General features: G+C 39.5%; 1 protein-coding gene across 3 annotated transcripts in view; it reads left to right on the plus strand.

Moving 5' to 3' along the window:
• myo3b (myosin IIIB) overlaps window positions 1–26,025 on the plus strand; it is an 80,380-nt gene extending 54,355 nt beyond the window's left edge. For 2 of the 3 annotated variants that reach the window (XM_044131469.1, XM_044131468.1), the window contains 7 exons: window positions 167–239; window positions 3,563–3,614; window positions 4,510–4,633; window positions 14,591–14,691; window positions 15,070–15,116; window positions 15,497–15,651; window positions 25,899–26,014. In XM_044131469.1, the coding sequence (XP_043987404.1) occupies window positions 167–239; window positions 3,563–3,614; window positions 4,510–4,633; window positions 14,591–14,691; window positions 15,070–15,116; window positions 15,497–15,629 (530 nt within the window). In that variant the 3' untranslated portion in view covers window positions 15,630–15,651; window positions 25,899–26,014. Of the gene's footprint in view, window positions 1–166; window positions 240–3,562; window positions 3,615–4,509; window positions 4,634–14,590; window positions 14,692–15,069; window positions 15,117–15,496; window positions 15,652–25,898 lie in introns of all 3 variants that reach the window. The other variant, XM_044131470.1, reaches the window with a different exon arrangement.
• Window positions 26,026–26,572: the final 547 nt, after the last annotated feature.

Here is a 26,572-nt window from a genome sequence, read left to right on the forward strand (position 1 = left end):
AACTTTTATAAATGGACAAGTAGAATTCAAAGAAAAAACTAAATTTCCCAAAGGTATATTAATCAGGACTAGTATAAAAGATTTGGATCATGACTCTAAATTGTATTGTACAATGTGGATAGGAGACAAAACCACAGAGTTCATCTCATGGTGGAAACCTGTGCAGTTTACAGGGGCCATCGAGTCCGTCAATGTCAAAATGAGGCCGGAGGAAAGACCAACAAAGAAGAGCACACAAGGTGAGGTTAAGATTTATAGTCACTGCTGACATATTTAAGTGTTTCAGTCATTTCCTTTTTTGATTTACTGTGCAAAAGAAGTTCTCTGAAGTAAAACCTTTTGCTGGGGTGATTTGCTTATGGTTTCTGTGTTGAACCTCCCTGCAACATGATTACTATTGTTGCTTCAATAATCTGAATTAGTGTTATACTTTAAAAAATCTCATTTTATCAACTCATCGTGTTAAACCGTGTTTGTTTCTGTGACGGAGCCACTGAATAAGTAATTGCGGAAATTCAGTAACAGAGCTCTTTATGCTATTAACTTATTTACTCAACCATTGTCACAATATAATTATACTCCATATTAACATAAAGAATTACTTGGACAGCAAAAATTATTAGCCACATGAGCACCATCCATTTATGGCCTCTATACCAATAATATATTTGGTGATACTTGTTTATGGAGTCAAATTCATGCCGAAACTCGATAGGAGAAATAAGCCATCCTTATTTAAAAAATGTTTTGTGAGAGCATGTAATAAGATGTTCTGGAAAAGCCTTCAAATGCGGTGGTATTGTTATTGTTATTAATATTATTTCCCAATAAGTAAGTTGTCAACAATGCCATGTTGTTGGGATGGAAAATATGAATTTCACATGTTTACATTTATCTGGACAGACTCACTACTACTCACCCAAAGTAAAAAGACATTAAGACTGTTCAAGTAAAGTATTCTTTCATATAGTTCAAGTCATATTGTCATTGCGATTTTTACCAACATTATGGCATCTCTCATGTTTTATTGGTATTGCACAATTTGTGCATACTATTTCTGCTGGAGGTTCCTTCCTGTTAAAATGGAGCGATTTCTCTCTGCTGTCACCCAGTGCTTGCTTAGCTAGACACATTTGGCTCAACTTCCTTGGATGAACAACTTTTTACTGATATGGATTAAAAGATAAAGTAAATTTGACTTTCCTGGTATGTATATTTTGGATTGGAATATAATTGAGTCTGAATGTGACCATTGACTGGACTGAAATGAACTGAATTCATTTGATTTACATTCAAACCAATTGGAGTTTATGGAGCTGCATATGAATTAGACCTGTTTTGTCTTGTAAAGGGCCTTGAGATTACATTAAATAAATATATCTGAGCTCGATTTGAACTGAATTTAAAGTCCTGCATCCTAAACCTGTCATTTGTTTTCACCACTCTTGGAAGGGCTGCTTTTACCATGTAATGCTTTGCTGTTTCACCCCAGAGAAGAAAGCTCCTCCTTGTGCGCCGCCTTTCACCGTTTTATAAATGTAATAAATAACTTTCCACCAAGATAGCACACTTGTCTGACCACAAATAGGGCTGGGTGCTGCACTGGTCTCCAGATGTACAAGCTGGGGGCTTTGTGTTTATTCAGCACATGGGCAGGCCAGTCATTAAGAAAGTATGTGTGAGGCATGACAGCAGCCACTGACTGAACAGCATCAAATAGACGATAGACTTTAAGCTCTGGGTTTTATCAATTATCACAAATCCCCGGAAATGATTCCTACAGTAGCTTTCCATTAAATACGCTATAACACATCAAATGCTAAACTAATTCACAACAGCAAAAAGCCCTGTTCAAATGTTTGAATTTTGTGGCCAACACTCATCTCCAGATTTCAGCTCCAAAATACTAGATTTACACATCTGAAAATGTTGTGCTTGTTATATTCTCAAACTGAGCCGAGCCTCATTGGGGATTTTCCTCTCCATGTTTACAATCATATTCCTCGGTGAGAAAAACTTCAAACCTCCACTTAACAATTCTGTTTAATCAGTGTTGGAATCTCTCCATATATATTTATCTTGACATGATCTGGCCCATTTTTTCTTCCTGTAAGATCTATATTCTCACCTACACGCTGTCCTTTTCGCTTTTGATTCCCCTCTCCTCCGCCAGGCTTCAGCTCGGTGTTTTGCATCCAAACAGCATCACCGCGCTCCAAACTGGAGATTTCATTCCTCCAGACTCGGAGCATGGCTGCTACTGACATGTTTTGTTGTGTGCGCACACGTGGGTCCTTCTGTGTTTGTTGTTTTGAATAATGCAACACAAGTGATCGTGCTCAGACAGACGTTCCCAGATATTCCCATTCATATCCTGCAAATTGCATAACATGTATAAAAACACAAAGTCAAGATTTTATCACGATTTCCTGATGTTGTTACAGAAAGAAACATATTTTGGAGAATTTAAGAGTTGAGGTACTCCGTCTCATTCTAAAATAATTCACTTGAAAGGTAATAAATAAAAACAACACTTGGGTAAAGTAATTTGAGCTTAAATGTTGATAGAAAATTAACAAATCTGGACTTTTTATTAGCATTGTTTTAATAGCTTTCCAAACACTGGATGTCCAGAGACTTCTTGTCCTTTTAGCTATGTAAGGTTGACCAGTTTGAGGGAATTTTTCTGCCATGAAATCCTGCTTTCAGACTGAAAATGTGTGCTCTTGGATTGTGGCAGAAAAATCCCCCCATAGAAGAACTGCTAACCAAGGTTTGGTGATGTACTGTACTGTTCCTTATATTATCCTGTTAATGTCACCTTGTTAGATTCCTAGTGTTACTATCAAAATAACAAAACAACTAAAAGGAATAGCAAAGTTTTGCACTAAATTCAGCTTTTGTTAATTCTACACTTTATAGTCGTCCACTTCTATGCAAGTAAAAAACTGACCTTTTAAAATAACCTGCTGCTGTCTTTAAGTGTATCTTGTTACTTGTGAATGAGGTCAAACTTTATATCTTATGATGAGAAACGGATCAATAAATCATTGCCTGACACACTCACCTGTCATCTCTAGATATGTGGTGTAAAGCTTAACTTCAACATCAAAATAGTAAGATAATATGATATAGACAGCATTATTATGACAGTATTAACCAATGTTTTGCATTATTTTAGCTGCAGCAAAAATAGTTTTTCTGTTTTGAATAAAATCAGTTTGATCATGTTATAATATTTCTATAAATCTGTGTGCTAATATTGGGAAACTGTGCTTTTTTTCACTTAAAGTTATCATTTTGTGACAATCTTATGGCTAATATTAACTAAAATTGAATGCTTTACAAAAATATTACATCAAAAACAATAAATTTTAACTTAGTCATCTGAGCAAAAGCATAGAATAGCAATGTATAGAATGGAAAGCAATGTTGGATTTGGCAAAGTGCCTAAATGCTCCAATCATTCATCACCTAACAAACTTTTAACTCCCACACCCAGTGCAGCTATATAATATCTATTGTTATTTAATTTTTAACTGATAAATGTTTACTTCCACAGATGCAGCCCAAAGAACAAAGAGGCTCATCCAGATGACTTACATGAAGAAAATGTAAGTCACAGAACATCAATAAGCATTTTGTTTCCCTTTAAAAACAGCTCCTTGTCTACAAAGCAGCTTTAACCCAGATTATTCTTTGGGAAATTTTTTGAGTCCTTGAGACAAAAGAGTTCTCTTGCTCCAACCTCCGTCTCAGCGGAGAAGACAGGGTGGTACAGGAACGGGGAGAATCAAAAGGCTGGAAATTCGCGGCTGAGAATAAATGCTCGCTCTTCCCCCGAGGTGATTTGTCTTTGCGCTCCTCTTTCTACAGATGTTAGACCCCTTTTTTAGTAAAGACCTGAGGTTCTTTGGTAGCACTTTGATATCCTGCTCGGATTCAATATGTGAAATAGAAGAGCCACTCCGTGACTTGGAGCACATCGCAGGCTTTGAAGTCTGATCCAATTTTTGCTGCTCACCATTTGATGTTGAAAGGATGAAATGAGGAAAATGTACAGTTTTTGCCAGTAACTCTGCTGAGCATATGTAAGATTAAAAAAAGCAAAATCCTTTGGAGGATGTACTTAGAAATGTTAAGCAGATTAATACTTTCCTATAGCTCTTTTATTCAAAGATAAAATTAAATATGAGAGGAAGTCTGTATGTGCTGTTTTTCCCCCCCTCACAATTAAGTCAGTGTGCTGCTTGTTTGCTAGGAGGTAGGACCAGTAAAAGGGGGATATGCAATTGCATTAGCATTTGATTAACATTGCAAAGCACATTAATGGGTCTCAGTTATATGAGTGCCAAATTGTAAATTGTAAATAAATGAATGCAACATCTACATGACTAATTTGAAGAAGAAAAAAAAACACATTAGAAGGCTTGCTTTAACTTGTATGTATTCGTGTGGTGCTTTCATTGACATTGCTCTTCTGGGTGTGTTTACGCCTCCTCTTTCAAGGTTGGCCCTGACAGCCAAGACAGACAAGTGAAAGACATCAAGAGAGACAAAAGCAGAGGAGAAGACGGTGTAACGATACCTTGCAGGGAGACAGCCAGGCTGCAAGACGTGCAGTGTAAACAAGGTGAGCCCGCGCGCAGAGCTGGTGGGTGCAGGTAATTACACAAAGAGACAGTAGAAATCCCGCTTTAATGGATAAAGTGCCATTTTTAATATGGGAGCCCTTTCAACCTTTTCATCCCCCACTCCCCACTGCCATTTTTGTTGACAGCAGAAAAAAAGAAAGAGACTTGCTTTTATGAGTGATCATTTCTGCGGTATTTTAATAACCAGGGTCAGCTCATCACCAGCTTCTTGTGGCAAGTGGAAGAGGTTGGGGGGGAGGAGTGCTTTGAAAGTGGCACGAGAACTTCAAAAGCTTTGATTTTCCCACGTGGCGGGCTCTTCGCTTTGGATCTCATCAGCGACTCTAATAGACCTGCACAGTGACGGTGACAAGAAAATACACAAGCCCTGATTTGTTGAACATATGTTTGGTTTGCTTTTTGCCCAAGGCGATGAATTACATTAATTCCTGCTGCCTGGAAGGCTGAGTGCGTGGCTGCGCAGGGGGCTTCCGATTACGGCCGTCGCCCAGCCCACCACTGTATGGGCAGCCTCGGCAGCCTCTTCATTAAGGTTGTTAGAGGGGTATGGAGTAAGAGGGCCGAGGTGGAACAGCGTTTAGCGGTGCAGCTGAGAGATTACGGGGATTAGACATGATAATGTAACACAGACAGGGCTCTCCAGCGGGCCCAGGATTAGTGTCAGCACGCTGCAGCAGGTCTGGGTTAGATATCGGCTAATTCGGTAATGCTGCGTACAGGTGACCCCCGCTCGCAGGCTTCATGGCTGCTCAGGGAGGCGGTGTTTGATGAATGTATGGAGTCAGAGTGATTATGAAGAGAAAACACGGCTTTTTGCTGAAATGTGTCTTTGGCCCTGGAGCCTTCTGTCAGAAGACACACATTTCTGAAGAAACAGCTTAATTGCTGCTCTTCTGTTTCTTTTTTTCTTTTTAAAACTGAAACATAGGAGGATGGTACAGGATGTTTATTGTCACACTTAAAAGCCTCCTATTTATTCTATAACTTGTTCAATGCTCTAGAGACTGAATAATTTTAGTAGACATCCACTAATTAAATATTTTGGGCTTATTTTTGATGCCTGGCTTTTCTAAAGTTTTAACCTGGGCATACAGATTTTAGCCATTAATGAAAACATTCATTTACATCACTCAAACAACCTCCTGGACTTCCTGCCCTTTGCAGTCATTATTAATTTGCACCAGTGGCCGAAGTGACATCACACTGTGTGAGAGAGCAGTCGCTGTAAAACGAGCTTTTAATCCTTTAAAACATTACCAGTTAGCACTATTATTTGCTCAACTAACTGTAAATTGCAATGTCACAGTGCCATGCATTTATTTATGTTCTATGACAAGGTGACATCCTAAAGCAGATAGCTGCTTTTTAAATAAACTGCAAAAAGAGGGAAGAAATAACCAACAATTCATTTTATTTAGGTACATTTTGTTATGTGCTTCACACAACCAACAGGATTTTATTGCTAGTTTGTGATTGTTTTGCATCATTAACTTAACAATTCCTCCTTCTGAGCAAATCGTGTGGTGACAAGGGACAGAAAACTGCACTGAATTTACTCATCTGTCACCTGATGATATATAAAAGGAAAATATTTAATAGCAGCCTGAATAAGTACCCAACATGGCCAACATTTCAGTAAATGACATCATTATCTGCACATTTATTATGTGGTTGTATCTGCAGCAAAATGTATTTGTAGGGTTGACAAAAATGAGTAAAAACTTCCTCATTAATGCAAATTAGCGTTTTTCTGTCAAATTTTTGTGAATTCACAGATCCAATTCTCCCTGCACCTCCTGCAGCCTATTAAGAGTAAGAATGATTCATGCTTTCCCATCTGCCTTTAAAAGTCTCCAGTAACACCAGAATAATTTTCCTTCTTCGTCACTGGTTATTTTTAAAACAAGTCACCAGGCATGTCTGATTGCTACTGGGCCAAACTGTGAACAGCCATTATTTCTCTGTAGAAAACAGTTTAAGTTTAAATAGGTTATTGCACCTATTGGTCTATCTCTAACTTTATGTTAGAAAAAAATCTAGGTTTGAGTTGTTGTTATGCCGTAGCAGCTTCTGCAGAGAAGAGTGTTACCTTTTCAAAGTATGTTTGCACCATTCTACTGATCTGAAAATGGTGCAAACATTACACTCTAATCACGGCAATCAAAATCCTAATTTTTACGTAAATTAACTTTTCTGGAAAAAAGTGTATTCAAAGAGATGGATTTAAGAAGACTGATTACTTCATTTAATAAAAGACTGAAAGCTAAACTCTTTTAGGCCTCAAGTTACAAAGGCCGTGTGGTAAAGACTGATATATTGTGATCTTGTAACCCCTCCTGTTTATCTTGGGGTTTGAGGTTTCAGTTCAGACCTAATGGGATACTTCTCTCTCATTGTCATCCTCCAAACGTTTTCCAGTACTTCGACCACTATTACTGTTCTTTTTGTTATAAAGTAATAAAAATTAAAGGCATGGAAAACATTTTTGCCCCTTCCGATTTATTTAAATTTCCGGACTTCTTCACTAACTCTATTTTTGCGTGAAGGGTGCGCAGATTTGGAGGCATTCATTGTCGCCCCTTTTACCGCCTCGTTTACATTCTGAGGTCTGCTTGTGGCGTCTTCAGGAAACCCCATTTGAATATGTTGAGGGAGGCCACGGTGGCTCAGGCACCCAGGGCACGCTTTGATCCCCGCAGATCTGAGAGGCCTCTAAGCGAGTCGTGGAAGCCTTGCCCCTGCCAGATGTTTGGAGAGCAGGCTCCTTCCTGCGTCTCATCCTGCTGTCGCCTCTGGTGATCGCGTCGGGCTGCAGCTCGACCCGCACTGTTTCGGGACACCAGTGGAGAGAAACAGAAAATTAGCCGTGGAAATCGAATTACTCCACCCCTCCAGATACATTCACTCACACACACCCTGCAAGCCGCCTCGCCATGATGGTAAAACACAGAGGTGCTTGGGGGGGGCGTGACCTGATGGACGCTGGGTCGTTTCCGTGTGATCCGAATAAACTGGGTTAGATTTGTTTCTCTTAAACCTGACACCAAGCTAATCAGGCGCTCCCACTTTTTAGATAAATGCTCACACTTCTGTGTTTTGTGATAGAAAAACAGCATTAAAGCAATTTGTACTCCAGGCAACACTAACCTTTGATTCTCCCGTGTTTTGTCAGTAAAAACGCCACACATACAGCATGTTGTCATGTAAGCCGCACATATGAGACGACGCCTTCCTTCGTCACCTGTCAACCGCCTGAATATTAACACAGCACGTTGGGGAAATGAGTCACAGAGGCGTGCGGAGAAAGAAAGCTTTCTGCTAGCAAGTGGCAGATATGATCAGAGTGCTGCTTATGCTGCTCAGCGTGGTAAACAGGATGGTGCCGAGGATCAGTCAGAGCTGACTTTATGATTTATGAAAGCCGAGCTACTTATGTTAACAGGCTTTCTGCAGATTATAGTTGTGGTAAACATTCGTGTCAAGAGAGAGACAGATAAAGTGGAGCCACAACACAGAGCCCAATTACTTCTGTGCCTCGGAAAGTGGTTAACCTGGTTGTTCAACAAAGAAGAAGAGGAATACGTCGGAAGTTCGACTTTTAGAGTTATTCTTATGTCCCCCCCTCTGTGTATAACACGGTTCAAGTCAATAAGAATTGATTTTGTGTGTCGCCCTGAGCTCTTTCTGCGCTTCAGAGCTGCAGCTTTTCCCCACACCGAGGTCACACTCAAAACCACATCTTGTTTTCCTTTCCTCCCTCAACTTCCCACATGTTGTCCCACAAGGTTAACAGCCACCAGGTGCTGCTCCACAAACTTCCACCACTTCCAAATCAGCAGCAGCAGCAGCATCACTGTATCAACACGCATCTGTCAGACAAATGATCCACCCTCTCCGTGTTCTCTAGACAAATACTCTCCCACCCTCTTGCTGTCTCTCAGCCTTTTGATTCATCTAACTGTCTCCGCGTATCGCCGCGTCTCTGCCGGATGCCTTGAGTTTTAGGCAAATTACAGGCTCGACGTAGCGGCAGCAGAGATTTGGAGGGGATAGGAAAGACTCAACTTAACGGAAGGAGTTGCCTCTGTCTGACGCTACCTACATAATCCTCTTAATGTCAGTGGGAGTAGTTAACAGGATGTACTTCCAAACTACTCATCATCACAATTCCAGCAGAATAATCTCTCCAGACGTAAAAGCAAGGTGCAAAAATTATGCTCTTAACGCTCTTTAATTTTTCTCGTGATTTAGTGTACAGCGCTTAGCTAACATATTCAAAAACCTTGAACTTTTCCGTATTTTGTTACAATTGCAAACTTCAAGAGAGCACTGTTCAGTCCACCATGCAGAAATGGAGAAAGAATGGCAGAACCACAAACCTCTCAAGACATGTTAGTCCGAAAGCAAATATCCCGTGGAATCTCGGAGAGCTGCAGAAATCCGTAGCTCAGGTGGACAAATATGTTCACACACAGCTATTAGTCAGATTTAAATGTGATTTTTTTGTTTCTTTCTTTCTTTGCCTATATCTAAAACTCTACTTGTGGCAGCAAACTAAATCCACGCACATCACCAGGGTGAAACATGGTGGTGGTAGCATCACTCTGTGGGAATGTTTTGTTATGTTTTTTTTGTCAGCTTGGACTGGGAAGCTGGTCAGAAGATGAATGAAGCTAAATACAATTCTGAATGAGAACATGTGACCGCCAGAAGTATTGAACCAGCGGTTGATTGATTGAGGGTTTACACAACGCACAGCACACTTTTTAGATTTTTGTTTAGTAAAGAAGAATATCCAAACCTTCCTAATAAAATACTACAGAGCTCGTGGTTGCAAAGTGACAAAATGTGAAAAACTTAAACAGCTATGCATCTGTTTGCAGTGCATTATACTAAGCCTTTTTCCAAACCAAAAACTTATTAGTTTTTTTTAAATATATATATATTCGTAGTTGCAACGTTAATAACTTGAAATTCATCCAATCTGGACACAAAAACAAATTACCTTAGTTACCGTAAATTAACTTTTTTTTTGCTTGTTTTACTTGTTCTCCTCACTGCTAACTTACTTTCTTTCACAGATTCTGTGCCACAGTTATAAATTGCTTCTGTTAAAAAATCTGACAAATGATCCACTTCAGCAAAGTTCAGAACATTTTTCCTGAAGTCCAAGTTCCAAAAAAAAACGTCCCTGTCAAGCCAGATGATTGATTTCAGTGTGAAAAATTGCTTGTAAGTAACAACATCCTCTGCTTGCGTTAGTGAAAACAGATGCAGGAAGTGCCTTCTTTCGGCAATATCTGCTACATTTGATCAGCTTGTCCTCTAATTTAAAGCACATGAGTCGGTGCTTTAGGAGCAATGTGCAAAATGACAAAATCCTTCCTCGAGAAGTTCTGGAAATCCTCTTCAGGTTCTGATATCTGTGCAGACTGCCGTCTGCATTTGTGTCTGGTTTTGTGCGTGTGTTTCTGTGCATGTGTGTGAAGAGGCTGAGGTAAAGAGAGGGGTCTGGGTTGCACATGCTTCATTTAGACATCAAAGGCCTTTGCTGATGATTTTTCCTTATAAACCATGCCTTTTGGTGCCTCTGCTCTCTCCATCTGAATAAACAAAGCCCAAATGGGTTGTCTGGGAATAGTCAGGTGATTGCAGCACGTGATATTTGAAGTAAATCGATATATCTCTAATTTATTCCACTAAAAATCCCTTTCAGCGTCTCTTTTATGTTGTTTCTGAGAAACATTCTGGTTTTTCAAGAGATTTCAAAGTGGTATTTGGAGATGTAGCAGAGCTCATCTGCTGCTCTTTGAAAATGAAAGCGGCACCTATCACAAAAATAATCTCAGCCCTTTTTTTATCTGAAGGAGCAAACATGTAGAATATGTAAGTCTCTCACTGCGAGGAGCAAACTCTGCTTGGCTTTCTTTTGATATGGAGAAATCAATACTGCATGAAATGCGCTGCCTCTGTATTCCCAGCTGACTATTATTCCTTCCCACCCAAAACAGCAGATATTACCCAACATCATTTAGCAAACCCCCGACGCAAGCCACCGCCTGACCCCTTCCTTTCTCCGCCTGCCAATGTCCAAGCGGGACTCCGATGCCAGAGGCCTGTTGGCAGCCTCCCGGCCTAACATATATCTGCAGGAGCAGCATTCCTCTAGGGCTGGCCTGGATCAAATGGCAGCGATTTCCCAAACAGAGGCAGAGAGATGGGAGGCTTGACCCATCCTCTGATCTGCAGCACGCTCTAATCGCTGCAGGTCAGAACGGATAAATTGTGAGGCTGAACTTCGGACTTGATTGGCAGAAGGAGATCCAGTAGAGGAGCATCTTTTTATTAAATCATCTAATGGTGTTTTTTTTTTTTTTCTTTTAAGTATTTTTCCACTGTGGTTTGAATTACGGTACATTTCTACATAAGTAGCTGCAAATCAATCCAGAGAAAATGCACATTTTAAATATATTCATTTAAAAAGCACACAAGCAATTATAATCAATTGCCATCATGTTAATTTGTCTTTCAGAAACTGGTGTAAAATGTTAATTAGAATGGAGAATGTATATTAAAGACCCTGGAAAGATTCCAGACTTAGCCATTAGGCTCCTCTCATCAAACTGATGGTTTAACAACAAGAATGAGAAAGAAAATAAAAGATATACCAACAAACATACTGGAGCTTAACCCAACAAAACCATAGATCTGTATTTACAACCTTTCCAAATCAGCAGTTTGTCCAGACTTTGTTCTGGTTCATCTGCTGCGTTCATCTGTTGCCTCAGTCGCTTTCATTGACTTTCAGTGGTGCCCTTATGCCAATGTGTTTTTCAGTCCTCTGTTTGAAAAAAACGTTCATTTTTTGCAGTGTAAACAAAGCTTTCTTGTTTTACAGTGTCAGATATTAGATCTGGCACTGTATTATTTTTATTTTCAAAACTATAAGCACCATGACATCCAGTCGGTCATGGTAGCTTGAGAAAAAAGGGAATCTCCAAGCTTAGATGTTGGATCGATGCATTTCCAACGGAGAAGCCTCTGTTTCATTGTGGGAGCTTTGCTGCACCACAACCATGACTCAACATTAAGTAATAATGACATTGGCGGGTAATGACTTTGTATTTATTAACCAGTATAAAACCAACTCCATCACTATGGTCACCTCTGAGGCAGTGAAGGGACTCGAGGCGCCCAGGCCTCCATTAAATCCATGTCAGCCACGTTCAGGAAACTTTAGACCTGCTAATATGGAGCTGAACATTAGACCATGAAAACTGCAAAACCTATGAGGTAAACAGCAGGCTTGACTGTAACATTCACATTATTTACTGGGAAGTATTTAATTGCACAAACATTTTATCTTAACACTGAGCTCCTGAGACGGATGCTTGTCCAGGTGTTGGATTTCATAATGAAGCTGTCGGAGCCTGAATTAATGATTATTAGAATATTACACGTATTAACATTTACATTTATTTTAATGCCTTCTTCTTGTAGCATGAAAAGATTAAAAACTGATTTATTTTGAATTAGATTTAAATGTACAGAGTCTTGCAAAAGTATTCACACCCCCTCTGACTTTTTCACATTTGTGGCTTAATACAATAACAAACGTTGATGTGTTTGATTGGCATTTTATAAGACAGACCACCACAATCGTGGTCGTGTAGTTGTTAAACAGAAAGGGAAGAATGCATGATTTTGTATTCATCCCCTTTTACACAGATGCCACCAAATAGAATTTACTGCAACCATCTACCTACTCATGTTGCCTGTGTTTAAATATAGCTAATTTGTGAGTTTGTTAGAGAAGATTAAATAAGTTTTTGGTTGTAGCATGACTAAATGTGAAAAAGTTGAGGTGTGTGAAAACTTTGGCAAGTCACTGAAGGGGCTATTGATGCAACCCAATGCATTTTTAAGAGGTATAAACCTCTTTCCACCCCCAAAGCATTTTTTTCCTTGCATTTATGAAAATTCTTTAAGTATCCTCCAATACTCATGGGTAACAAGGATTCACACAGTGGGCAGTTAGCCCCTCCGAGGCACGGATAGATAAGATTCACGGTGGAAGTTAGCCAATATCTTAGAACTGACAGGAACTTTTGCTAAGTGTGACTTTAGTAAACTCGTGCAGGTTTGAATAACATCAAGAAAGCCGAGGGAAGGTTGGAGGGGTGAAGGGGGACGCTGCTCTTTGATGTGCAGGATTGAGATGTGATGAGGTCTGTTCAAAGTGAGCACAAAGTAGTGTTAAGATGGAAAGAGCAAATGCTGCTTTAGTCAAGGTAGACATGGTGAGTTGGAAGGAGATGATGAAGAAACGTCGTGTCTTCACCAAAACCAAAAGGAGATGAAACGTTATCGGGCATTAAATATAGATGCTGTCTCGTGTCTCGGATTTTGTAATATGTGGATTTTTTAAATCAAAGTTGGGCGAGGGTGGAAAACCATCATCAAGATCATCCATCCATCAGTCCATCGAACCATCTATCCATATTAAATTCCTGTTTTAGCATGAGTGCACCGCATAGGATGCTGATGCTTGTCTCCAGTGGCCAATATGTGACACTCTGGGTGAATTTTGGACATGTGTGTATACCAAGACTCCCTATGGCAAATAGTTAATTACAGAAACTAATTTTGTGTATGACTTTCAGCTCTTTATTTGTACATTTAATCTTCAGCTTCTGGACTAAAAAATTTAAGCCTGACAACTCTCTGCAAGCCTCATTAAATCCATCGACTTGCACTGCAATTACAGGACATCATTGTTAACCTCATTACTGAGAAAAATGGTGAGTGTTTTAAAAATAGATTCCTTTTTAGCAGTATGCTCAATTAAATAAAAAAAAATGCTTTTATAGAAAGCATTATTGGCTTAATCATGTAATGGAGATGAGGATGGCATCTCATCCGCATGAGATGCCGACTTAGTTTCTGGGTAAATAGTTCTTGGTGAAAGGAAAAAGGTTTTAAATCTAAATCTATCAGGGGTATAAACAATCTGCACCTTAACTGAAGCCCTAAACATTAAAATGCAGCATCATCTGGCGAGAACATCTTCTTTGCTCTTACATGTCCCACACACGATTAGTAGCTAATGGCTTTCTTTCAACAAATCCTGTCAAGACTCCAGAATAGACCAAATTTGTAGATCAGACCTATAAACATCTTGTTCACTTAGCTTCCCACCTGAGCTGCAGCTCCTCCAGAGTTACAGTCAGTTTATGTGGACTGCCACGCTCTTTCCATTGTGATGTAATGATTGATTACATAGAACTCTCCCTTCCTTGGTCTTTGCGATGCTTTTTGTTCAGCAATGTTCTCAAATGAACATTTATGACCTTCATAACACAGAGAGACTTACACTGAGTGTAAATTGCATGGATCTGAACTCTATATTTCAGTTTTGTTGCTTCTAAATGTAACTAACTGCAGTTAGGAATCCTTTTATAAGGGACTAAACCTCGGTATTAATTTTTGTCAAAGTTGTTACAACTTTTGTGACCGCATTTATGTTTGCTTTATAGTTGGCACCAAGTGAATTAGTTTTTACTACAAGTCTGCTCTGATTGGTCTGTGCTGCAGAGTTTCACCTCTGAATCCTTCCTCTGCAGCAGCATGAGAAATACCAACACATCCTGCTGTGCACCTGTGAGGAGAGATATAATTCTGAGTGATTTATATGTGTGGATCTTTGTAAAATTAAGCTGTTATTGAGTCATCTCATCAATGAAATTACGTGACTGCATTTTAGTGAATTTTATAGCATCTCACTTGCTTTTTCAGTCATGCAGATTAAAAGAGTCGAGGGCAGATTCTGCTTACTGCTGCTGTCGTCATCGTTGGTATCATGCCGGTGCTTCTTGTTGTTGTTGTTGTTGTTTAGCCTGCTTGGATGGCTGCCCTCATTTCTTCCTCTGTTTCAGGTTCAGTGACGAAGCCGCAGCAGAGGACTTCTCGTCGTCGTGGCCAGGAGCCCAAGCTGCTCAACAGCCCTGAAGACAGCGTGTACTACAACCAGCTAAATGTGAGTTCAAAGTGCCGATAAAGGCCTTTGTCTGAGTTTGGTTCCAGATGATAATACAATTAAACCTACCTGTGCCAGACCCTGGAGCCCCACCCCCACGCTCCTCTGCCTCTTGTCTTGAACATGTGCTTATGCTCTTTATCTGTTGCTTTCATGTCAGGATGTCTGCCTTCACGGTGAATAATTGATGTGGTTTATCAAAGCCGAGCAAGATGCATGCTTCATCAGACTCACTTGAGCCCTTTGATCAGAAAAAAATTATGCTGTGACTTCTGATATTATCAGCATCTGCTCGCATTCAACACAAAATCACTTTGAATTAAAAATTAATGACTCTCTGCTCATCTTTTGACTGTGTGCTCTTGGCCCTTTCCTCAGAGAACTCTGGATCACCAGGGGAGCAAGAGGAAGCCGAGAAAACTTGGGTAAATAACTGCTTTCCTACTTACAGCGACTCTAAACAGAGCAGGCCCGTTGTGGGATAGGAAAATCCAGAAATGGAGTTGTTTTCTTACAATGTAAATGGAGAGCTGAAAATAACACAGTTTTTTTGGTTTTGTTTTGTTTTTTTATGGGAGGAGGCTCTGTGTCACTATAGAGGGGGGGTGCACGTTAGACTTTTGTTAGGATGTTCATTTTAATTGATTAAGACCTGACTTTGCACTGTAAATGACGGTTTGAGTAAACACCTGACTACATGCCTGCTGCGTCTGCAAATGTTGCCTCTTTTTCTTCGGGTCATGAAAAACTTCATCACTGCCTGCTATATCCAAGTTTTTCACTCCTGTCTTCTCACACATCACAGTCAAATCAAAGTGCTGGACGGAGAGGACGAGTACTACAAATTACTGTCAACCGTGGAGTCGATCCCTGAGGAAGAGCACGCGACTGAACCCCCTCCCACCCTTTCCAACGGGCCCCTCGTCAGTCGGCGCTGAAGCTCTGCATCAGTGTCAGCCGGTAAGAAAGACACATCAGACACAGAGACAGACAGACACTCCAAAGAAAAACTGCTCTGTGTTGGATGGGCTTTGGTGGGAATAACAAGTAGAACCGGTGCAGGAGAAGCAACTTGTGCAGACATTGTGCTCTGGTCTGTTAATCCAAAGGACTCTAAGTTTGTATGAGTAGCTTACTTGCCTTTTCTGGCATTATTGTACATTGTCTTTTTCTTTTATTGGTAGATGGCTGCCCTATTTACTATAAGAAAATAAATTCTGGTCAAATGGAAACATTTTGCATATGTGCCAGGGGTAAGAATAATTTTGTGCCTTACTGTTATTTTCTTTCTTTCTTTTTAATTCCTAGTCTTCTTAAGTTTTTACCCAGATGGTCCACTTAGGAGTCTACAACAATAACAACTTGCAGGGTTTCTCTCTTGTCTTTGGTAAAAGACTTCAAGCCATTTCTCCAGCTAGTGCTAGACTGTTTTGGTTGTATTTACCCAGAATGCCCCCCGCTATAGTACGCTTCCTACCTTTGGAGCGGTCTCCAGTCTGTTTACGTTCACAAATGCATTCAAACCACCCCAGAGTTCACTTTTCTGAGCTGCACCAGAGTTCAACTACATATTCACACCTCTCAAAACAAACCAGACTTTCTAGACAACTGAACTAGAGTTCTGGGCTGGTGTGAAGGCATCCTAAGTTGGCAAAACTGGCTCAAAAAGATTGACAGAGCAACTTTAATGCATTTAGATTAGAATTTCTACTTCAAGTCTCCTCCTCTTGCATCCTGAATGAAGTTGTATCCAAATATTATAAGGGACATTTTCTGTAAAACATTCTTCTTACGTTTTCTGTTCTCTATCTAGCTTCATTTTAAAAACTGATACTGACACTAATAATAGTGAAAAATTTAATCTTCTTCCCCCAGTAAATGCTTCTGCTCAGAAAAGTGTTGCTAGCATGACCAGTTAGTGCTCAGTTTTTTCATGTTCATTGATCAGAAAATAAATCTGAGCAGGGAGTCATTGGTACAGCTAAACATCGACCAGTTCTGGTCACCAGCTGATTTCTCTGTACAACTCTACATTATTGTCTTTCTCTTCTGTTTTTCTACAAAGGTTGTATCAATGAATAGCTTGACAATAGGAAGATGTACTCTTGCAAAGTTGTTCTTTGCCTTTATTTGCTTCCTCAACAAGATAAAATTGATCGATTATTTTTTATTAATAGATAAAATTCTGCCACATGTTCAAAGCTTTGCTCAGGTGACAGATTGCTGTGAAACTTCACAGATGTTCCTTTATGATCATGTAAATCATAATAGACAGAAGGAAAACATTGTGTGGTGGAGTTGGAAGGGTGTACACTGTTAAAAATCAGTTGTAATAATAAAACACTTGCACTAGAGCCACATATGGCTGAAATTAACTGTTATTGCCTTTGTTATTCGTTTACATTCTTATTACTTTTTTTTGGTAGATTCATGAATATGTAACATTTGAGAAATAAATCCAAACATCTGAGGTAAAAAAAAAATACATCCTCCTCTGTGTGAGTAAAACCATTCCCTGAAACAGTAACACCACGCGGTTTACATCTTTAACAAACATTTTCCAGCTCTTTTCCACATTTCCGACGAGAAGCCCCTCATCCCGCAGCAAGCCTCCAGCCTAAGCAGTGTTAACATGAAATTGAAACATCTACCTATTTCCAAACCTCGTGTCTCCTGTCTCACACTGATCCAAAGACAAATCCCTGCAAAACCCAGAACTCTTTCGACTAGTTTTCCCTCTGCGAGTTGGCTTTAGTTAGAGGGGCTTTGTGCTGTCTGAGAGCAGAGAATCACCAAACGGAGCTTCACAGTGGCTGAGCTAGACCTCACTTTGAATTTCACCCTAAATACAGAAAAAAACCTTTTAAGATGTGAAGTGTCGGAAATGCAGGGCTGGCGAGTTGATTTGTGGAGCTTTTTTTTTTTTCTTTTCAATTTGCATATCATTTACTGCATCTCCCTTTGTTGACACCCGAGGGCCTGAGAAGAGATTTTGATCTTAATAGGAAGAGTAGGGTGGTATGAGTGAGGATCTCATCCTCCTTATGCTCAGCGGGAAAAACATTAGAGCTCTGCATTGATAGTAAGACTGGCTTCACTTAGGTTGGATTTACAGGAATCCTGGTGAGTTTAAAGAGGCCCAAAGTGTTCAGTGTTGGGAGGGTTGGATGCAGGTTGGTGCATGAGGACATTATAGGCTACCTATATGTGTATTTAACTATATTTACCATGGGAACTAAAAGGTCTAATGGCGTGGAAGTAGTTAAAACATACTGCAAGTTAAAATTAGGACGTTAGTCGGTTGTGACTCCACCAGTTTTGTGGTTGTGACCCTGTAATTTGCCAACCATAACTGTGCTGTTTGTTGTTTTGTGCAGCCACAAATGTTTGTAAAGGGAACTTGTGTAGCTTTCTACATCTCTTTTAAGAAGAAATATTTCCCCATATTAGTGTAGGAAGTGGGCATGAACTAGTAAGAGATTCTCACAGCATGATAACATTGAATAGAAATAACATGGCTTCACTGTGTTTACAGAAAAAAAATGTGTAACATAATCATTTTAATTAAAATAAAATTCATGGGCGTGCTGTGGTGGCATAGGGGATAGCGCGACCCACATTTGGAGGCCTTGAGTCCTCGACGCGGCCGTCGCGGATTCGATTCCCGGACCCAACGATATTTGCCACATGTCTTCCCCTCTCTCCTACCCCCCTTTCCAGTCAACCTACTGTCATACAAGGGACACTAGAGCCCACAAAAGACCCCCTGGAGGGGAAAAATTACAAAAAATAAAATTCATACTGTTTACAAAATAATACAAATACACAACACCGTGTGGAGCATTTTTGCAATAATCCTTTTGTTTTTACATATAAAGGTTAAAAAAATCTGTAATCAGTGTGAAACATTGATTAGTGTTAGACTCTGTAGAAGTCTGTGGTGTGGAATCATCCAGCAGGGTTTGGCTTTATTGCATTGAAGTTGTCCAGGAATCCAGAGCCAATGGCTTGATATTACATCTCATCTGATTTTAGAATGTTCTGTTTTCAAGTTGGAAAAAAAGGTTTTCATTTGTTTTAGCTCCAACTAATATCAGTAATTTATGACAATAGCATAATACGTTTCCAGTTTTCACATTTAAATGCAACAAAAACATGTTCTCAATTTCACATTTTATAGCACTGTTCATCCCACTGTTCCAAACAGATGCAACCTATCAAAAATGCTAAGAAATTGTGAATAGCAACAACTTTTATCACAGTTTAATAAGTCCAACTTCCCTTGACAGAAAGAAGATTTCAGGGTATTGTCTCATTGTTTTATGACTGAGGGCCTGAAAACGTCTTAAATTAACTTCTTAAAATAACATCTTAAACTGAATCCCTGTTAAGTGACCAAATTTAGATTTGATTAATGTAAGAATTTTAGATGTTGAAGTAAAAATAATCAATTACAATCCAGACTCCTTTTAAAAAAACAAATGAAATAACTAACTTTAGCACGGTTAGCGGCTAACGGTTAGCCAGTCAAGGTATTATGTCGCTGTTCCTACGAATCGTTTGCATCTTGTCCCTTTTTATATTGAGTTCTTAAAATGTCTCCACACAACGCATTTAAAGAAACAAAGGCATCTTCAGTGCTTCTGTTGCTCAGTGTTGCTCAGGCAACACGATGTCTTTATTTGCTAGCTTTGTCAATGCAGCAACTACTTCCTGTGTAACTTCAGAATAAGAGCCTCAAACATATCACAGTGCGTCTAAGCACCAATAGACCATCTTAGACTTCACTAGATGAAGTCACAACTAACAGCTTATGAATAAACACACACTTAAAGGATAAGAAATATTGTAACATTTTAAAATGACTGTGTGGGAATAAAAAGTGTAAGTCAGCTGACTGAAGGAGCGTCGCAATATGTGATGAAGGGCAGTGCTGCATGAGCATTTTTTCATCACCTTATTAAAATGACTCTAAATTACAGCAGCCATATGGTAAAAATCTTAGCAAAGGATTTCGGTTGAACAGACATGTAAATCACATAATTTAGGGTAATAATAAAACTTTTTTATTTTATTAATTTACTGACCATGAATCTTAAACGATTCATGGTCAGTAATTTCTCCAAATCAGCAAAGTTAAATATCAGCTTTTGTTGAACAAATATTAAAAAGTTTGTTGAAACTAGATAGAGACTAATTTAGAAATTTTATTGGAATAATCATGAAAACCCCTCCGTAATTGTTTGTAAGTGCAACTTAATAGACTACTAAAGTGATGTCTCACGTACTGAGACATTATTTAATGAATTTTACAAATGTTAATGATCTGTAAATTGCCTTTTTATGTGAACCTGCATAATTAAAACTCATGTCTTTGTGGTTTATCATCAAATTTAAGGCTGCAGGAATTCAAAGCGTAATACAGCAGAATACTGTCAGAGTTATAATGTGGAGTCACAGTTAGTTCAGACACATTTCACCTCCGGTCCTAACCAAGGATCGCAGAATAATTAAAATCCTCATTGTGCATTACTCTCTAGCTGGGATAGTTGGTTCCTCTGAAGAGCAGTCTGAAATAGGTCACCCCAGCACCCTGTAGTGCGTCACAAAAGTACACTGAATCAATTAAGTGTGATCATGCTCCCTTGATTATTTCGGCCCTGTTTTACCACAGAGAGGAATTTCAAATAGGCTCACTAGTTTGAATAACAAGGTTGGAGTGTGGTGACAAATGGTGCCAGAGAGGGTGTTTCCTTCCCCTGTTTTTCTCTGCCAAATTAACTCCCCTGGCTGATTGCCTGCTTTAGCATATGAGAGGAGGTGAGCAGAGGTGTGTGCATAATTGCCTCCGATGGCTGATTATGTGCTGCAAAAGGCAAATGTTATGAAATGCTGACCTGATGAGCAGAAGCTCTGGGTTGTTGTAGAGGTGTTGAGGCTGCAGGACACTGAGGGCCTAAAGCCAGTGCTTTAGGTCCCAGCACCTGTGTTTTCTTGGGTACTTTTTACAAATCCAGCTCAGTCTTGTTTTTAACCTCATTAAAATCTGACAACATCTGGTGCGTGGGATAGGGCTCCTTTAATGTGGGTAACATTACTGCTGGTGTTATTTTTTGCTATTTTAGCTATTTACCTTATGGGCTGCGTGCACATTCATTAAAGATGCATCAAAACTGCTTTATCCAGGGGTTTTTTAAGCCGCATTTTATGGAAATCGCTCAAGTTGCAGCCTCCACAAGTGATGAAAAGCTTTTATTTTCTAAAAAAGCATGCTTACCTTTTCACCTAATAGTGATGTCTCACTTCAAAGAGAGCGCACGATTAGGCCAACATTGTCCTGTTTCTATATACTCAGAGTTCAAAGGGAGAGTTCCACGTGCAGCCTCCTCCCATCCTCAAGTTTATGTGCTTTTCATGCTCACATGTGTTTGATTTTTCACACGCTGGAATTATTTTTCACACTCTCGTGATTGGATACAGCAACCAGCTGAAGTATTCATACCTCATAAACTTTTCTCACATTTTGTTGTTTTACACTATTAACCTCAGGGTATTTTTTTTTCTATTTTATGCGACAGACCACCACAGAGCCTCTTATAAAAATGGCAGCAAAATAATTACTTGATTTCAACATTTTTTACTAATCAAATCTGATAAGTGTGGCATATTAGTATCCAGCCCTCGTGAGAACCACTCTGCTGTACATTTTTGGAGATATGTTTCTGCCCACTTTGAACATCTTGAATTTTTGCCCATTCTTCTTTGTGAAATCAGTCAAACTGGATAGAAATCATCATTACCCCTTTCTCAACAATCTCAAGCCTCTGCAGCTTCTCCTCTTTTCTTTCATAATTGCCACGTTCCACCAACTCTGAGAAACTTTCCCAGAGCATTATGCTACCAACACCATGTATCACAATAGGAATAGTCTGTTCAGGATGAAGTGCATTGTTAAGTTTCCCACCACATGTATTATTTTATATTTTATATTCTTAAGGCTTCCTTACAGGAATTGCTTGCCTTTCTTCTCAAAAGACCAGATTTGTAGACTCAGGTTATTCCACCTGAACTGTGGAACTCCACAGCTTTTCCATGAGTCTCATGGTTTCCTTCGCAGATTAATGTTCTTCTTATTCTTCCTTTTATTTTATACTGACAGGCGAGTCCTTGTAGGTATGCTTTTATTCCATCCTCTTTCCAATATGCGGTGAAGGATTGGACATTGGAATATTTTCTATTTCCTATCGCAAACCTACTTTAAGCTTCTTTTTATTTTTATCCCTGACCACTTTGGCGATTTCTTGTAGTGGATTTTAATTGGAGGTGTCACAGTAAAGGGAGCTAAATATACAAATGTATGCCACATTCCTCAGATTTACCAAATAAATTGAGAACCATGCATCCTTTTCCTTCCACTTCACAATTATGTGCTACTTTGTGTTGGTCTTCCCAATAAAATCCCAATAAAATACATGTTAGTTTGAGGTCTTAACGCTACAAAGTGTGAAAAAGTTCAAGAGGTGTAAATATGTTTACAAGGCACTTTGTATTTATTGCAAAGAATTAGGACAAGTTCCTGTTTTACACTTTTTTTTCTTGCAAACATCAATTAAAGGGGACAAGAAAATAGCTGAAAACAGTACAAAGTCAACATTTGCTGCACTTTGAGAGACTTTGCTGCCTAATGATGGATACATGAACATCAATCAGATGTCAGACGCATGTTGGTGGCTCTGAGCAAGAGAGACATTCCCCAAAGACGGCATTAATAAAGAAACTGGTTGAGCCTGGTTGAGACACAAAGACTAAGAGGAGGGGAGGAAGAACGAGATAAAAGACTCTGTTGAGCACATACATCAAAGCCCGCTTAATGACCAGGGATGCCATTAGGGTTACGGTGGCTTTTGTTTCAGCTTTCTCTCACCTGCAATTTGTTGAGGTTGTTCTACGCGCCGTTTTGTTGTGAAAATTTGCATGAATGTAAAACGCATGCGTGCAGGGATAAGAGTTGCTTCCCGGCTGCTCGTCTTGGACGTGGCTGAATGGTTTAGTTAGAATTACAGCCTCCTTTTCACTTGTAAAACAGACATGGAACCAGTTTTCTCCCGCTTTTTAAAAATAAAAAAGGATACTGTGAAACAAAAGGTTCGCGCAGAAAACCAGAAACAGAATGTGGAGTCTGTGATGCGGTGCAATGTATTGTCTGAAAGTTTTCCTCTGTGCCTCCGGTGCTGGAATTGGTTTTGACAAATCAGAGCGTGAAATTAAAATGAGCCCCTCTCAGTTTGCACACAAGGTAGGGGCACAAGCAGACTTGGCATGGCCGAAGGTGTGACCCTGTTTTGTTTCGCCCCAGCTTTACTGTCCCAGATGGTGGGACCAGCTGCCGCTGAATAAACACTGGACCGGGTGCAGTGTGAGAATTACCACGGCCTTGTTTCAGTTTGGGATGCATCACAGAGAGCTTGTCACTTTTTGGCCACTGCCAGCAGGAGCAGGAAATTTCACCTGGTGTTCAACCAAACTTCCTCCCGTTGCAGTGCAAATTTTGTATTTTTTTTTTTTATCCATTGTTTTGATTACAGTCACCTTTCATTGCATGAACCGCTGCAACTTAATAAATTAGTCTTAAAAATTTATTTTATTTCAGCGATTCAGTTCAAATAGAGAAACATAATATCATGACACAAAGCGATTTGAAGTTTTTATTTCTGTTTCCTTTGGTGATTATGGCTCACAGCTGATGGAAATACATTTTCTTTGAATGAGAGAAAGGTGAGGCCTACAAAACTTTCTGCAGCACATGAACAGAAAATTAGATAGTGCTATTGATAGAGATTCTGTGTCTTTCCTCTCTCTTTTATGTGCTTGCATACACACATATACAGACATGCACACGTAATGTTACAGAAATTACTTCACAGTGGAACGCACTCTCTAAGGCGTAGCTTAGTTAAAGACCTATAATCACATTGTTCAGGGCCATTATGTGTTTGTCCCTTAAGGACTCTTATTTGCTTTTAATAATTTGGACTTGTGATTTTTAATTTGTTTTCTTGGTTATTCAAAATGTTCCCTCCCAAAAAATAAACTCCAGAAGAACAATAAAAATCAGCAAAGTTCAGAAGAAGGAAATTTTTTAGTTTACATTTGAAGCCTTTTTAAAGTTTTCCCATGCATGGTGCAGAGAAAGATGACAGATGTTTTCCCGTAGCTCGTAAAAGTTTTAGACCACCACGGGCTGCGAGTGGCTAACATGAGCAAATATTTGAAATGCCCCTTAAAAGCTTAGAACTAACAATTTTAATCATTCACATACCAAATTTACCTAAATATGCATTAATACGCACAGTGAAATCAGTCTCAGCAATACCCCAGAAGCTGACATCTACAGTCTGGGGTTCAGCCAATCAGTGCCAAGGAAAATAAATGGCACTCCTGGATTGGCTGGTTTGCAAAAGCCAGCTAATAGTATTTCAAGTAACTTTGCACCGAGTTATTTCAGGTTCCCAAGCTGCAAATTATTTAGAATATTTTAGAAAAAGTCCACGAATAGGATAATTTTCTGCAAATAATGTGGCGTGACGTTTCACAGAAAAATCCATGAATTGGTGAATCCACAAATACTTAATTCTTATCAGGCAGGTAAAGGATGTTTTGCCAAGATACCAGCAGTAATAAATCTACTTGAACATTTCCACACTTACAAAAGACAAACTTTATTTTAGTGGGATTTCATGATATAGGCCAACACAAGGTCATGCTTCTTTTTGAATTGGTGTTTTTTACATTTATTTAACAAATAAAAATATCAGAAAAGTGCGACATGCATCCCTTTACCCTGACTTGGGAACTATTGACAGGACAAATATAAGTCCTACTCAATCCAAACCTGATGCATAATCCTGGACACTTAATATCCACAGCGAAACATAGTGGTGGCAGCATTATGCTGTGTGAATATCTTTCTTCAATATAAGCTGGGAAATTTGTCAGACTTCATAGAAAAAAAAAAAATTTTAGTATGTACTTTGTTTGTTGACTATGAAAGCGTTCCACACTTTTCAGATTTGTGCTCATCATAAATGTTGGAAAGCATTTATCACTTTCCTTTTCCCTTCGCAATCACGTCACTTTGTGTTGGCGTAGCTCATGAAATCTCAATGAAGCACATAAAAGCGTGCGGTTGCAACGTGACAAAATGCAGAAAAGTTACATTTGCGAGGTGCTGTATAATAATAACACAGCGTGAGTGAAAATGTGCGCTCGTTGCGCCTTGCCACTGAGAGAAGTAAAACGTCAGAGGCTTGTTACGTCTGTGACATCTCAGTTTGAAGGTGATGTCTTTTTATTGTAATGTTTCCTGAGAGAGCACTGCAGGCAGGAACTTTGTACATCATCACAGAGGGGGCAGAGATTTCCTCTTTAATGCTGGATTAGCGCAGCCAGGGTGGGCTGAGAGGAGGTAAAATGACCTGTCCCGCCCTTACGTGACCCGGGGCCGGCGCTGCACATTGCCAACGCTTTGCTTTTTGCTCTTATGCAGAGAGCTCCTGAGCTTCATAGGTTCAGCAGAGAGGGGCCGGGGCGGCAGAAGAGTAGTATCGTGTTGCAGGGAAAATTAGTGAGACCAAAGTTGGAGTTTCTGTGTGTTGGGGGCTGCGAACAATGGCAGCTTTCTGTCAGACAGCGACTTCAAAGGTCTGCTGAGTGACTGCTCTGAGTTATACTTTGTTGTAGATCACTGAGGAAATTCACAGATGTTTTCTCATACGAGACACCATTATAGCGGCTCAAGTACCCAGTAGCCTCGAGCATCTCTCCCCCTCTTCTCCCCCGTCTCTGTCTCTCCCACACACTCACTCTCACAGCCTCTGAAATCTCTTCCATGAGACAGATGTGGAACCAGTTTTTTTTTTTTTTTTTTTTTTTTTTTTTTTCCGTCCAACTGTCCAGAGAATATGGAAAGTTAGAAAAGGGTTCATGTTGTGGCGTTGCCCAACAACTCTGTCAAATCTGAAGTCCTGGCTGTCAGTCTGCTCCGACTGTCATGATCTTCGCACTTCCTCACTGTTTCTTTGTGGATCAGAAGTAGAAGTGTGAGCCATACAGCTGTAGAATGGCAACAAAAATCACAAATGGTATGATTTTCATGTGTTGTTGAACAGTAATATTGATGCTGGGATCTTATCTTCTGTTTCTTTTAGGTTGCCTTGTTCTGGAGCAGAACCAAAACCCAACACATCTGAAGAATACATGACTTTTACTGTAAATTTTTATTTATTTCTAGATGTACTGCTGTTTTTTTATGAACCCAATAAAGGTTTTAAAAATCTTGTTTTTAATTATTGTATTTATCATAATACACTTTATTCCTCTCACACATATTTCAGTATACATTATACTATTAATGCCCATCAAACTTTGCTGGATTTTATCACTTTAATACACCAACTGCAATGGATTTTAGGGGATTTTTAATATGATAGACAAACACAAGGTGGTACATCTTTTTGAAGTGGAAAAAATGTTCCATCAATCCCTTGTCTACTCCCACTTATTCATGCACTGTCCAGCAGTCACTGGGCGAGAAGTGGGTTAGATCACCAGTTTATTTCAAGGCAACATGGAGACACACAGGATAGACAACAATACACACAACTGTCTCTCCTAGGGCCAATTTAGAGAGAATCATTAACCTATGAGTGTTTATGGCCTGGAGGAAGTCGACATACCCCGAAAGATGAGGAAAAGCCCAGGCTGGGATTTGAATCTAGGACCTTCTTGCTGCAAGGCATCAGTTCTGATGCCTATCAACATATAGGTTGACCAAAACCTATATGTTGGTCAACATCTTTAAGAAATAAATATGAAATGTATG

Source organism: Gambusia affinis, linkage group LG11 (genome assembly GCF_019740435.1).
Source record: "Gambusia affinis linkage group LG11, SWU_Gaff_1.0, whole genome shotgun sequence".
In the NCBI taxonomy this organism is placed as follows: Eukaryota; Metazoa; Chordata; class Actinopteri; order Cyprinodontiformes; family Poeciliidae; genus Gambusia; species Gambusia affinis.